Genomic DNA, 13,375 nt, shown 5'->3' with positions numbered 1-13,375 from the left:
AAGAGTTTTTAAAAAAGGAGCCGGCTGATGTTACATATTTAGAAAATGCTCACGCTACGTATGTACCGAGGTTGTGGTTAAATGATTCATTGGTCTACATTATAGGTCGTAGTGGACAATCGGGTTTGTGAGATCTGCGAGTTCCTTATAGTTGTACTGTGCATGAGCCGGTCAATCGTAAGTAAGAATAAAGGTTTTCTAATATTGTGTTGGTTTATTCCTTTGTAGTAGTATCTGTATTAATCTAAACTTGTTTACAACTAATAAGATGTTCATATTTTGAATGTATTCACTTTTGTTCTTTATAACTGTAACATTGTCTTTATCTGCTTTTAGAATTTTGATGCTGTTATCTTGTTTTAAGTTGTTTATAGAATTGATATATTTTCTTGTGAGGTTGTTTTTGGTTTTCTTTTTTGTGAAATTATGTTGATAGTTTTGCGTGAAAATTCTTTGAAAAAGTGTTTTAAGATAGTGTTTTGAGGTGTTTCGGGGAAATAGATGTTTTCAGTTCTACCTGGAAAGACAGGTTGTTAGTTGTCGGTGGAATTGTTATCGACGTTGTCTTCTTTCTGGTGGTTGTTTTCCGTTGTTTGCTGGTGTTTTCAGCTTGTGTAGAATGGATCACCAGTCTTCTAGCTAGGTCTTTGAGACAGGCTTCAATTTCGACGGATGGAAGAATATTTCTAGGTGTTACTGCGAAGTTGAGTCCTTTGTTGAGTAGATGTACCTCTTCATTGCTTAATGGTGGGTCGGATCTGTTAATTACGAGATTTGTTGGTGGTTTGTCGTGTTGGCGTCTTTTTTTGTTATTGACACTTTATTTTATCTAGTTACTGTTGCGGCTGACCTTCTTTTTCTTGTCGTTTTTACCATTGATTTGACTGATTTGTTTTGTTTGTTTGTTTATTTGTTTGTTTTTAATTTCGCGCAAAGCTACCTGAAGGCTATCTGCGCTAGCCGTCCCTAACTTAGCAGTGTAAGACTAGAGGGAAAGCAGCTAGTACCACATGGTTAAGAAAAAGTTATCTTTGAACAATGAAAAGTTACTTCTTTTATATGTAATTGTAATTAAGCACAAAGCTATATAATGGGCTATCTATGGTCTGCCCACAATGGATAATAAAACCCGGTTTCTATCTGTTAAGTCTGCAGATATACGCTGTGGTACTGGTAGGCTTCAAGTTTGAAATATGTTGATTCGTAATGAAAACTTTGAGCAGTTTTGGCACTTCCTAAAATCTACTTTAAAAATAAAGATACCACCTATATTTTACTCTGAAAAATCTGATATACAATTATTTTTACTTCAAACTGCTATTATTAATTAGTTTGATTTGTATGTTTGCAGAAATTGGGCTATTTTATCCGCGTTACTCTTTAACTGAATATGGCTTTCAACAATCTTATTTACAAAAATTTGTGACTTTCGTCCAACTTTTGCCCTCAGTTTTAAGTCTGTAGGCTAAAAACGCGAAAGAAAAACAAAACACGGTGGTGGATAAAGTACACACAACCCATTGTGCAACTATGCACTTAACAAAACAACAACCAAAACAAACAAATCAACCAAAATGTTTATACTGGTAATCTTTTTTATTTAACGTCCCGCTGTGGATCAGTGGTACGTCTGAAGATCTGTAATGCTACAATTTGGAATTCTATTCCCACGGTAGACAAAACACAGATAGCTCATTGTAATAATTTGAATAGCTTTGTGCTTAACACCAAAGAAGTTATGTTTTCTTGCAGCAAAGCCACATTGGGCTGTCTGCTGAGTCCACCGGGGGGAAACGTAGCACTGATTTTAGCATTGTAAATCCGCAAACTTACTGCTGTACCAGCGGGGGACAACACCAAAGAAAATCGTTATTTATAATACTGGTTATAAATATTTTCTTGAAACTATTTCAAGTTTTGTGCTGAGAATTTTACACTTAAAATAATTTCGGCTTTCGAAATGTGTAGTGCATACAGGATAGGTTTACACATTTTGATAAAAGGATTAGAAAAATGATCTTTATACTCTTTATACTTTTTATTTTAACCAACATTCCGCCTTTATGGTGTGGTTTGTTGTTAATTTCGCGCAAAGCTACACGAGGGCTATCTGTGCTAGCCGTCCCTAATTTAGCAGTATAAGACTAGAGGGAATGCGACTAGTCGTCACCACCCACCGCCATCTCTTGGGCTACTCTTTTACCAAAGAACAGTGGGATTGACCGTGACAGTGTAACGCCCCCACGCCTGAGAGGGCGAGCGTGTTTGGTGTGAGGGGGATTCGAACTCGCGACCCTAGGAGTCGAGTGCCTTAACTACCTGGCCATCCACCTTTATGGCACCTCAGAGTTGATATATGTAACTGTTTGGTATTAGAAACGTTGGTTGAAATAAAAGTTCTTTTATAATTATTTAGAGTATAAAGATCGTACTTTCTTATCTTCTTATCAAAATTAATTTAATTTTGCTGTAATATGTTTTTTACTCTAATAACCTAACAGTTTGTAGTTGCAATTTTGTTCACACTTTGGGTTGCTATTTTGAATTTTCAAATAATATTTGAAATTAGTTTAGAAATATCGCCCTGTAGGTAAAGCATGTCTGAATAAATTCAGCAAATATTTAATTCATGCTTGATGTTTAAATTTTTAATTGCATGTTTTCTTTCGGTCTTAGGCTTATAGTTGGTAAAAGGTATCTTCGAATACAAGTATGTTTTACTTCTGTATTTGTGTAGAAAGTTTAATAACAAATTACTCCTAGTTAATTTGACCAGAGTCCATTGATGTAGTTATTTTAAATATTCAGATATCAATGATAATGTGTATATATATATATTTATATATTGCTGTTAATAACGTTAGGCTTGTCAGTGTCACTGCACAAGCTAGTGTACGTCAAATGAGTGCTATAAATTAATTACTGCTGTTAAAATTCTCAATAATAAAAAACGAGTTTCAGTACACTTATTAGTGCTTGTTGGTTGCCTCTCTACAAATAACAAATTAAAGTTTATAATTAATTAGACTTTTTTTTTAACAGTTAGATGCTCAAATTGACAGTTTTTATATTTATCATGTTCTTAAAAGCATTTACAGACATTGCCTGTACAATATTTCTATCGTAATTGATTAGTTCATTCCATTTGTTTATTACTCTTGTCTTATTTCCTTCTTACAATATTTTTGTTCATTTATTCCTGGCTCCCTCATTTTAAATAATTCTTTAGCATTTTTTAAATCACATGATAATCTTAAAGGTCTATTATGTCACCTCTATGCCTCCTTTTCTCCAGTGTAGCTAGATTTAATCTCTTCAGTCTCTCTTTGTGTACTTCAGTTTTTTAACTTGGGAACCAGTTTCGTATTTGTTTCTGTTTTTTTTATTATGTTGTTTTTTGTACTATTTCTGTAGCATCTGGCCCGGCATGGTCAGGTGGGTTAAGGCATTCAACTCGTAATCTGAGGGTCACGGGTTTGAATCCCCATCACATGGAATATGCTTGCCCTTTCAGCTGTGGGGCATTATATATGATGGTCAATCCCACTATTTGTTGGTAAAAGAGTGGTCCAAGAGTTGGTGGTGGGTGGTGATGACTAGCTGCCTTCCATCTTGTCTTACACTCCTAAATTAGGGACAGCTAGTGCAGGTAGTCCTCGTGTAGCTTTGTGCAAAAGTTCAAAATAAACAATAGTATCAATATATTCTTTTTGGTATAGTTACGAAGAGTGTACAACATGCTCCAAATATGATTTTATGTAGATTTTATATAATATCAAAAATGTCTCAGCTTCCTGAAATTCAAAGCAAAATCTTATGATTCTGATACTTTGGTTGGCCTCGCTGGACTTTTGAGTCTGAAGAATGTAAATTCTCTAAATCCTTCTCAATATCTGTAACAATTAGCATAACACCATTTGTGAGATAATCTTGCTTGCTATTACTTATTCCTAAGTGCATAACCTTAAACTTTTAATTATTAGTATCCACAACATCCACTCCTTTGACCACTTTGTTGATATCATGAAATCAGACCTGAATTATTCAACCTGCTCTTTAGTTCTTATTCAGTTATATATTGTATATATTTTACAATTGTCAACAAAACGTTTTACATGATGATATTCTTGGGTACATCATTAACAAACAAACAAGATTGGTCTGAGCATCAAGTCCAAGGAAATGCCACTAATAGCCTTCTTCCACCCAAATTTTACTCCAATGACTAAAACACATTGAAAACTAATAATGAGATACACTTAAATTCTATTATATACATTTCCTATAATACCATACTCTTTTAAATTAAGTAGTAAACTTTCATGAGGTACAGAATCAAGAAGTTTACTAAGTCTAAGAACTATGACATTAAATTGTGCATTCATCATATAATGATGTCCAGTCTTATTAAATTAATAAGAAATGATCTTCTCAGTACATAACTATGTTGCAAGTCTGAAATTATGTTTAATCATTCAGGTTGGTCCATTTCCCTACTTTTAATAACTTTCTTCAATAATTTAACCACCTGTGAAGTAAGACAAATTGGTTTATAATTTGGTGTTTCTTGTCTCCCTTTAGATGAATTGCAGTCAAAATAGCAGATCTTCAGCCATACAATTGTTTTATTTAATCTAGATACTTATGAAAAATTATTGTTAAGGGCTATGCTATTTAATCTGCTGTGAATTTTGGTATTTTTCAATGGATATTATCAGGTCCCATGGTTTAGAATTAATTTATCAGCTTCATCATCTGAAACACCTCATCTTTGTTTATGACCAAATCTAAAATATCATTTTGGTTGTAACTGTCATCATTTACATCGTGTCATCAGTTATCCCAAACAAAGACTATGCAGCCTAACTAAAAATTAAAACATCTGCATCCAATTCTTTTTTAAACACAAATATAAAATATTTATTAAACACATGTGCTGTTTCCTCACTATTTTGTGTTCAATCTTTAATAATGTTGACAGGTTTTATGTTTTTTATGTTTACATATTTGTAAAAAATATCTCTGATTAGTCTTTATATCTTTAACAATGTTTTTTTCTTCAAATTTGCATTTTTTTTATTCCTGTAATTCTTGCTGACTTAATTTTCTGTTTTACATTTTCCTTATAGTTTCTTCTAGATTTCTTAAACTTAAATCTTTCCAAGCACAGTTCTTGTCCCTGACAAGCTTTAGCAACCTCTCTTTTGAACCATAGAGGGTTCATTTTTTTCATCATTATTGCAGTTACACTTCAGTACACTTATATTGACACAATTATAATGTTTGTTACTAAAAATAGTCCATGCTTCTTTTATGTTTTTATCTGTAAGCAGTGTATCCCAGTCTAAATCTAGCATTAATTTTATATTATCTTCATTACATTTGTAATAATTTGGTTGTTTATTTGCAGGGATGTCAACTTTAGCCCAACTTATGCCTTAATCAAGAACAGTCATTACATGGTCATTCTCCCTTAAGGGTTTCAAAATATTTAAATTATTTATTTCTGCATAGTTCTTTTGTATCACTAAATCCAGGCTGGGAATATTACTTCCTGAGCTTGTAAAAATTCATGTACATGCTTATACAAATATCCAATGTCCCAGTTTATATTTGGAATGTTAAAGTTTCCAATGGTCATGCATGTTCAGAATTTAAAGATGCCACTTTGTTCATCTGCTCAAACAGTAAGTTACCATCGTCAACTCCATCCAAATCACATCTGTAAATCAAATGAAAGACCACTGTATTACCATCTAAGCTGAGTCCGCCAGAAAGACTCATCAAATAAGGGGTTATTCAAGTAATCAGTTACCTCAAAGCTAATATTCTCTTACATATATAACTAATCACCTACCCATAATTTGGTGCCATCTTTCCACAATACTCAGTTTCATTACAAAAATCTTCAGATTAGATGCATGTCTAGACCTAACCCTAACTGTTTCTCTTCTGTTCTTTCTGTTGTATTCATTACAGAGTTTGTTAGTTAGTCGAGTTTTTTTCTCATTTTTATTGTCTACATTACGCTTCACCATTTTCCCAACATTAGGAAATCAGATAACCTTCAATTCCATGAACCTGGTAACAACAACAATGCCGTAGTAATAGCACAAAACTAAAAACCAACTACAATTATTTATACTATAGTGTAGAATAAGTATTTAGTAAAGAAACTTCAAGGTGATAGTTCTACCAGCAAACATAGTAACAGATAGTCTAGCCTAGCCTTTACTTTTAAACTTATAGTGTCCAAATGAATACAAATACTCAAAGCTTCAACAAGTTAAAAAAAAAAAAGCAGTCTGCAAAGTCAGATTAGAGTTACCAGATGTCTTAATAAAACTAACTGTGACTGTCCTACTTTCTCTGTACTTCAGTATGTGTTTTTAATCTATATGCATGTTAAAATTTTAATATTGTGTGGACTGACCTCTCTTCCATTTTAATTGTATTTGTTAGTTGTAGCATTAATGAAGTAGTATCATTATTTGTCTGTTGCTTTTTATACTTTAGTGAATAGGAAAAGATAATGTTTTGTTTTTTTTATGATTTCAGTTGTTTACAAGAACGATGAAATTTGCTGTACTTCAGCAGGGGCCTGAAGAGAGTCGATTAGGAAACTTAAGTGAATTTTGGAAAGATTCAGAAAAAATTGAAGACTTTGAAACACCTCTCTGTTTGCTTTACTCAAGAGCTGGAAGTATTCCACACTTGACCAATGAAGTGTTGCAGTATTTAAACAAACCAGTAACTCCAGTTGTGTTCCCACTTCCATCAGTAGTTGATTTATTTGAGCCAGTCAAAAAGTATGGGCATGGTATTGGCAAATTTGTAGGACTTGAAGAATACCCCATATGCATATCTGTTCAAGACCCAGTTGAACCAGCACCATCAGGGTACAATGATAAGGCTGGTATTTCAGTATGGAACACTAGGGGAAGAGCTCATCTTGACGTGGACAAGTTTATGGCAGTTGTGGAATCATTTGAGCCTGCTTTCTATCAAGCACTCTGTGATAGCGATACACCACAAGGTTCTTCCAGAAAACGATTGACACATTCTGTGGAAAGGTCACTCATACATTTAGATAAGTGTTTAGAAAAACATCTAACATCTGATAAATTAAAAAATACTGCAATTTTCGGATCTGTGGTTGGAGGATTTTCTCCAGATGCTAGAAAAAGGTCTGCAATGCAAACAGTTTTAAGACCCGTTGATGGTTTTGTTATTGATGGGTTCCACTTGGATAACTCAGACCCAGATCTTTTGAGTACATTCAAACAAATGTTTCCAATATTAAAAGAAACAATTGCTCTTTTACCTTTAGATAAACCTAGAGTTTTACATGGTGCTTTATCACCTGATATGGTCCTCAAAGCAATAAAATGTGGCATTGATCTATTTGATGCATCCTATGCATTTGCTGTGACTGAACAAGGAAGAGCTCTTGTGACCCCTGTCAGTACAGGTAATTCACCTGTAAACATTTTAGTAAAGGATGGCTTGAAGCTGCTGAATTCCCATTTCAAATATGAAATTGATTTGAAAAATGAAATTTATCGAGAAGATTTCTCATCTCTCTTAGAAGGCTGTACATGCTACACGTGCTGTCAGTTCTCCAAGGCTTATATACATCATTTGTTAAATACATCTGAAATGTTGGCATTTGTGTTGCTAATGCTTCACAATTTACATAATTTTTTAAGTTTTTTTTCATTTGCCAGAGAATTAATATCTAAAGGAGAATTAGATAAATTACAGTTTTAAAACTATAGGAGAATTATATAAATTACAGTTTTAAAACAATAGGAGAATTATATAAATTACAGTTTTAAAACTATAGGAGAATTAGATAAATTACATTGTAAACAAGTTTTTATTCCACAGACTTTCATCTTAAATTATCATGTCAAACTATTAATGTAAAAACATAATAAGACAAAATTTTGTTAAAAAATCATTTTAGTACAATCAATGAGAACTCATTGTGGAATGCTTGTGTTTGTTTATTTTCTAAACAAAAACATTCATTTTATGCCATAATCAGTTTAACATCAATATTTTTTTTATTGATTCTACACTATGTGTGTTAGTTGTTTCATTTGCATAATACTTCAGATAAAGAGTAGGACAATTGTTTCTCTGTCAGTCAGCTAAAATGAATTAATTTTTGTTACAATTACAGTAAAAACTTAAGGCCTGATGGTTAAAGCACTCACAATAGGAGGGTCACAAGTTCAAATCCCCATCACCGAACATGTTTGCACTTTTAACTTGGAGGGGGGATATTACAATGTAATGCTCAGTAATATTCACTTTAATTCAAACCATTGAAAATTGAAAAGTATTTATCAATTTCTATTGATTTTGTCTTTAAGTTGAAAAACTTTATTACAAAACAAACAAGAGAAGAAAAACAGTCAGTCTTATGCTTTGATGGTAAAAGAGTAGCTCAAGAATTGGAGATTTATGATAACCAGCTGCTGATTTAGGAATGGCTAAGCTAAAACAGATACCCTTTGAGTAGCTTTTGAAGAAATTTGAAACAAACCAATTAACCAATACTAATATATTTTTCAAGCTTGAAGATCAAAATATTACAGTAATCAAAGAGTTAAAATTTCTATCTCAAAACTTTAAATCACTTTCATTTTTTTCATTTGCTTTTTCAGTTTATTTTTACTTGAGAGATTTTTCTCCTTAAATCAAATCCTTATGCATTGTTTTAATATTCCATTTACTCTACGAGCCCGGCATGGCCAAGCGTGTTAAGGCATGCGACTCGTAATCCGAGGGTCGCGGGTTTGCATCCCCGTCGCACCAAACATGCTCGCCCTTTCAGCCGTGGGGGCATTATAATGTGACGGTCAATCACACTATATGTTGGTAAAAGAGTAGCCCAAGAGTTGGCGGTGGGTAGTAATGACTAGTTGCTTTCCCTCTAGTCTTACACTACTAAATTAAGGATGACTAGCCCAGATAGCCCTCGAATAACTTTGTGCGAAATTCAAAAAACAAACAAAACAAACAGCTATCATAGTTGTAAAAGACAACTTTCTCTTCACATCAAAAGTTAAGATTAATAAAAACAGTTGTCTGCTGAGATATTATTCTTTTTTCATCCTAACTGATTTATTAAGGGACTTGCACTTCTAAATTAGGGACGGCTAGCACAGATACCCTCGAGTAGCTTTGTGTGAAATTTCAAAAAACAAACAAACCATTTACTCTACAGTTTGTTATTTACATTACTAATGTTTTAAATTTCACTCACTACACCTCATCTGTTTCTGAATCTATAAGTTGTACAGTTGTCACTTTATGTGAATAATGTTGATCTTAAGTGACATTGTATGTTCTTTTAAATCTTTTCAAATCATATTTTCCCCTTTTTTTATATATTGAATAAAACCCCACTTTCCAAAAGTATGTAATATAGAACTCAAGCAAAGATGGCATAATACATGTATATTTATGATGTTAGGGGCAAACCAGGAATTCATATGCTTCATGCACATCAAATTTATCTATTCCACATTCTGTGTAGTTGTGCAATACACAGTGATTAGAAAGAACTCATACATTCTAGTTGCATGGAAAGGTTGCCCTCTGGTTTTCTGTCTTCTAAGCACACCTTTCAAGTTTTAAATAAGGAACATTATTTAAAATATAAAGTTTAAATTTTTAAGTGTGTAAAAGTTACATTGAAATAAAGAAAAATGTTGTATTACTAAATTATTTTTCAAGATCACAGAAAGGAATGCAGTTCATGAACTCTGGACAGTTTTATAGGATATTTAACTCGGTTTTTAAAGGAAGGTGTGTGAAATTTCAAAACTTTAAATCTAATGTACTGTAACAACCAAAGGAAGCATATAATTAGCCTTGTATAATTTAAGCCTAATCTTTCCTAGGTGGCTTAACCAAGCAGTATGAAACCCATCACTAGGCAAATATTTTATACCAAGAAGTTATCAGTGGTTTACAGAAGAAACTAACTGGTTGGTTCAGTTATTGATCTGACTTTGATAAGTTTATTTACAAACTCATGAGATGGTGGAGATAAGGAAACAGTATCCAAAGCCACTTCCTATTTGGCTTTTTTGTCAGCTGTTTCACAGCTAGGGTTTCCTGATAATCTGAAATCCTCATTACCCACTTTCAAAAATACCTTAACCTAACAAATGTATTTAAAAACTGCAATGCACAAAAAATCAAAACTTTGCACAGTTAGCATAAACCTTGTCTATTATGTAATAGTCAAAAATAGCTCAGTAGCGACAACCTGAATTTACAGACTTTCACATAATTGTGAAACTGAAAACTGTTGTGTGGTTTCACAATTATAGCTACACCTAAACTACTACCAGTTGGATCATATAATCCATTTTTAGAAGATGTGGATAGAATTAGGTAAGGCCAAGTGTTTTCACTCAAGAAAAACAGACAAAATTGGAAAGTTGACAAAGGAGGAATAAAGAAACTAAGACAACAAAAAAACTTTGAGAAGCAAGTTGGGTTGTATGGGAAAGTTAATGGAATCAAATTGAAATAGTATTGATTTCCTAAAAATAATGAAACACCATACTTTTAAGTCATAGTGTGATATCCCATAATCCTTAATTCACATAAATCAAAAACTATTCCAAATAACATGAAAAAGGCAAAGAACCCCCTTCTCATATAAGTATCTTTGTCATTCATTGATGTGCGATTACACCACTTAAAGGACTAATTGTGGCCAAGGTGGTACAGTTTCTATGGGTCAGTCACTATAGTATGTAACCATTACCTAAACACGAGTTTTAAGTTCATTTTCGTCCTTTGTACACCAGATTTATAAAGAAGTTATTAATTTAATGTTGAATACCTGCATGAAAATTTTTCTAAACATAGTTGAATAAGGAGATATTCTACAATCTCGGCCATTCTTCAGGTAGGTGGCAGAGAGGGTCAAATGCATGTTCAAAAGAAAAGGATTTATTTTTGTTGGTCAAACAAAGGTGTAAAATACCATAAGAATGTACAGAAAGAGGGTTAGTGAAGCACCACATTTAATTGAAAAAGGTTATCATTGCTCACACACAAAATTATGGCCAATAACATCTAACAAGTTCATAATGTGTAAACAATATTATTTAAAAGAAGTGGCCCAAGACACATTTTTCAGTGTAACTGTACATATATATATGTTTCCTTATACCAGGACATCTAAGATGTTTACACTTCCTGCATAGGAAGTTAAATAACTTAAACTCCTGTATCTATATATAAATGTACTGCTATACTTTAAATACAAATAGGTAGATACAGGAGTTTAAGTTATTTAACTTCCTATGCAGGAAGTGTAAACATCCTGGATGTCCTGGTATAAGGAAACATAAAACCAAAAAGTTCTTAAGAAGGGGTTAGAAAAATATATACATCAAAGATGATTATTAAAAATTTGAAACAAATGTGTACCCCAAAAATATGTGAAATGAATGGTCCACTGTCTACACTAGTTAAAGAATATGATGATTTTTATTGCACTGACAGCCTTTTCTACTTTACCTGTGATTGTTCTATGGATATAAATATCTGCTGATTTCAATAAGAGCAAGTTCCATCTTTTTCTCTCTTCAACTGTTATTTAGATATTAAAACAAATGATCATGTTGTTCCTGTTAGATGCTCTAGGTTTCAGTCACTTGATCTTTGAGGAACTATTGTCACTTCCCCTTTTTTTAAAAAAAAATCTGGACACATTTTACATAAAATTTAAGGACACAAGAAAGCTGTTGATTCATCTAGATCATTCCATCTACTAATTTAAACTTTAAAAAATAAAAAGCTACTCCTTTATTGTTCAAATATTTATTGAGCCTACCATACAATTTACTGCTTTTACCACATCTAAAGGCAACCCATTACAAAAACCAACCACCTGTTGGAAAATAACTTATTTTTTGTCTTCTACCATTAAACTGAAAAAATATGACTTATTGATACAGACAATTTGATTAACAATCTTAAACATTCAGTTAGATTCCCTCTAAATGTTTACAAACTACAGTGTTAAAAATATATATAATAGGCCAAATAATAATGTAGTATGACAAGTACAGTTAATTATAATCATGCTTTGCCAGTTTGGAAAGGGTGTTGGCATCATAAAAAAATTATCTTTACTATTTAATGAGTTCCAAGACATTTACAGAAATGTCTCTTAAGTAGCATTGCATATAACAAATATCTCGATATGAATCCTTCTTTATCTGAGATGTATCATTTGTTTTTGCACAATATGCTATTTTTAAAAATGAGTTTATCAAAAACATAGCTGAAGAATGAGTTCATTAAACTTGTTTAAAAAAATATTAACTTGGGGATACTTCATTTTTAGGTGACCTTAAAGAGTCAAGTTTGTGTATATATATATATGTGTGTGTGTGTGATAATGTAGGCTACTGAAATGTTATGGAAGATGGTTAATATCTGTTCTGGTAAAAGTTATTAAATAACATTTTTATTTGGCATTTTTTAAAATCTTGAAATAAAAGATACTCTTTGGTATTTGGTTCAAATCTATTTGTACTAACACTAACTTAAGACTGGTGATTGTATCAGCCACATCTTAGAAATGTATGCATATGGATTAATGATTGTAAGAGTGTACTCTGTTTTGGAGATGCTTCAGACTGTAGTAATAAAACATTTATGTATTTCTTACTTTTTTCACCTTTTTCTTTCTTATATTAGTAAATTACTAATTTTTCATTTCCATGTAGTAACAGTTTCACTTACATTTTATTTGACCCAGCTACACTGTTTGATTTTGTACAAGTAGAAAATGAAAAATAGAAAAACAAATAATCATGGTAAAAGTAAGTTTAAACTATAGGTAATTTGATGACAATATATACAGTACTTATCATACATCTGATATACAACATTTCAAGCAAATGGCCATCCTTAGGTAAAAGTCAGTAATTAGTACTCAGAATCTAACTGTTTTGTTCATATGTAACTGACTTTGTTATATTAATATTCCTCAGTTTTACTCATAAATTCAGCTTCTTTTTTAAATATAAATCTGATTTAATTCAGTCTAATGTTCTGACAATGGTATACCTGAAAATCGGTCACAACACAATTAATCATTTGAGGGTTACATTGACTGTGTACAAAAATGTATGACTCTTACACTATTACCAAAATCTGTGTGATTGTAACTTTCTTGCTCATAAGACATATGAATGGTATATGCTGTGAAATTTGTAATATTTATAACAGAGATAGTAAATAATCTATAACAATGTATGATATTGAAGAGAAAAGTGAACACTTATTTTGGAAGAGTGTAATAAATATTGAAATTTTTATTGTAATA

General features: G+C 32.1%; 1 protein-coding gene across 5 annotated transcripts; it reads left to right on the top strand.

Annotated features, from left to right (window-relative positions):
* The first annotated feature begins 2,087 nt into the window (after positions 1-2,087).
* On the top strand, positions 2,088-12,713 carry LOC143258406 (queuine tRNA-ribosyltransferase accessory subunit 2). Of its 5 annotated transcripts, none has more exons than XM_076517302.1 (2): positions 2,088-2,380; positions 6,559-12,713. In XM_076517302.1, exon 2 carries the CDS (start codon positions 6,574-6,576, stop codon positions 7,768-7,770), a length of 1,197 nt encoding a protein of 398 aa, XP_076373417.1. In that variant the 5' UTR covers positions 2,088-2,380; positions 6,559-6,573; the 3' UTR covers positions 7,771-12,713. The 5 variants fall into 5 exon arrangements, with proteins under 5 accessions (XP_076373417.1, XP_076373418.1, XP_076373419.1 ...); XM_076517303.1 differs by having other exon boundaries at positions 2,108-2,358; XM_076517304.1 differs by having other exon boundaries at positions 2,108-2,369.
* The last annotated feature ends 662 nt before the right edge of the window (positions 12,714-13,375 follow it).

Source organism: Tachypleus tridentatus, chromosome 8, assembly GCF_004210375.1.
Source record: "Tachypleus tridentatus isolate NWPU-2018 chromosome 8, ASM421037v1, whole genome shotgun sequence".
In the NCBI taxonomy this organism is placed as follows: domain Eukaryota; kingdom Metazoa; phylum Arthropoda; class Merostomata; order Xiphosura; family Limulidae; genus Tachypleus; species Tachypleus tridentatus.
The sequence above is the reverse complement of the archived record's forward strand: the minus strand, read 5'-3'. Positions and strand labels throughout refer to the sequence as shown.

Coding starts and splice junctions, on each gene's coding strand:
- LOC143258406 (XM_076517301.1), top strand. CDS start 2,657: ATGTTTTCTTTCGGTCTTAGGCTTATAGTTGGTAAAAGGTATCTTCGA. Junction 2,711..6,558: donor AAAGGTATCTTCGAATACAA/GTATGTTTTACT, acceptor TTATGATTTCAG/TTGTTTACAAGAACGATGAA.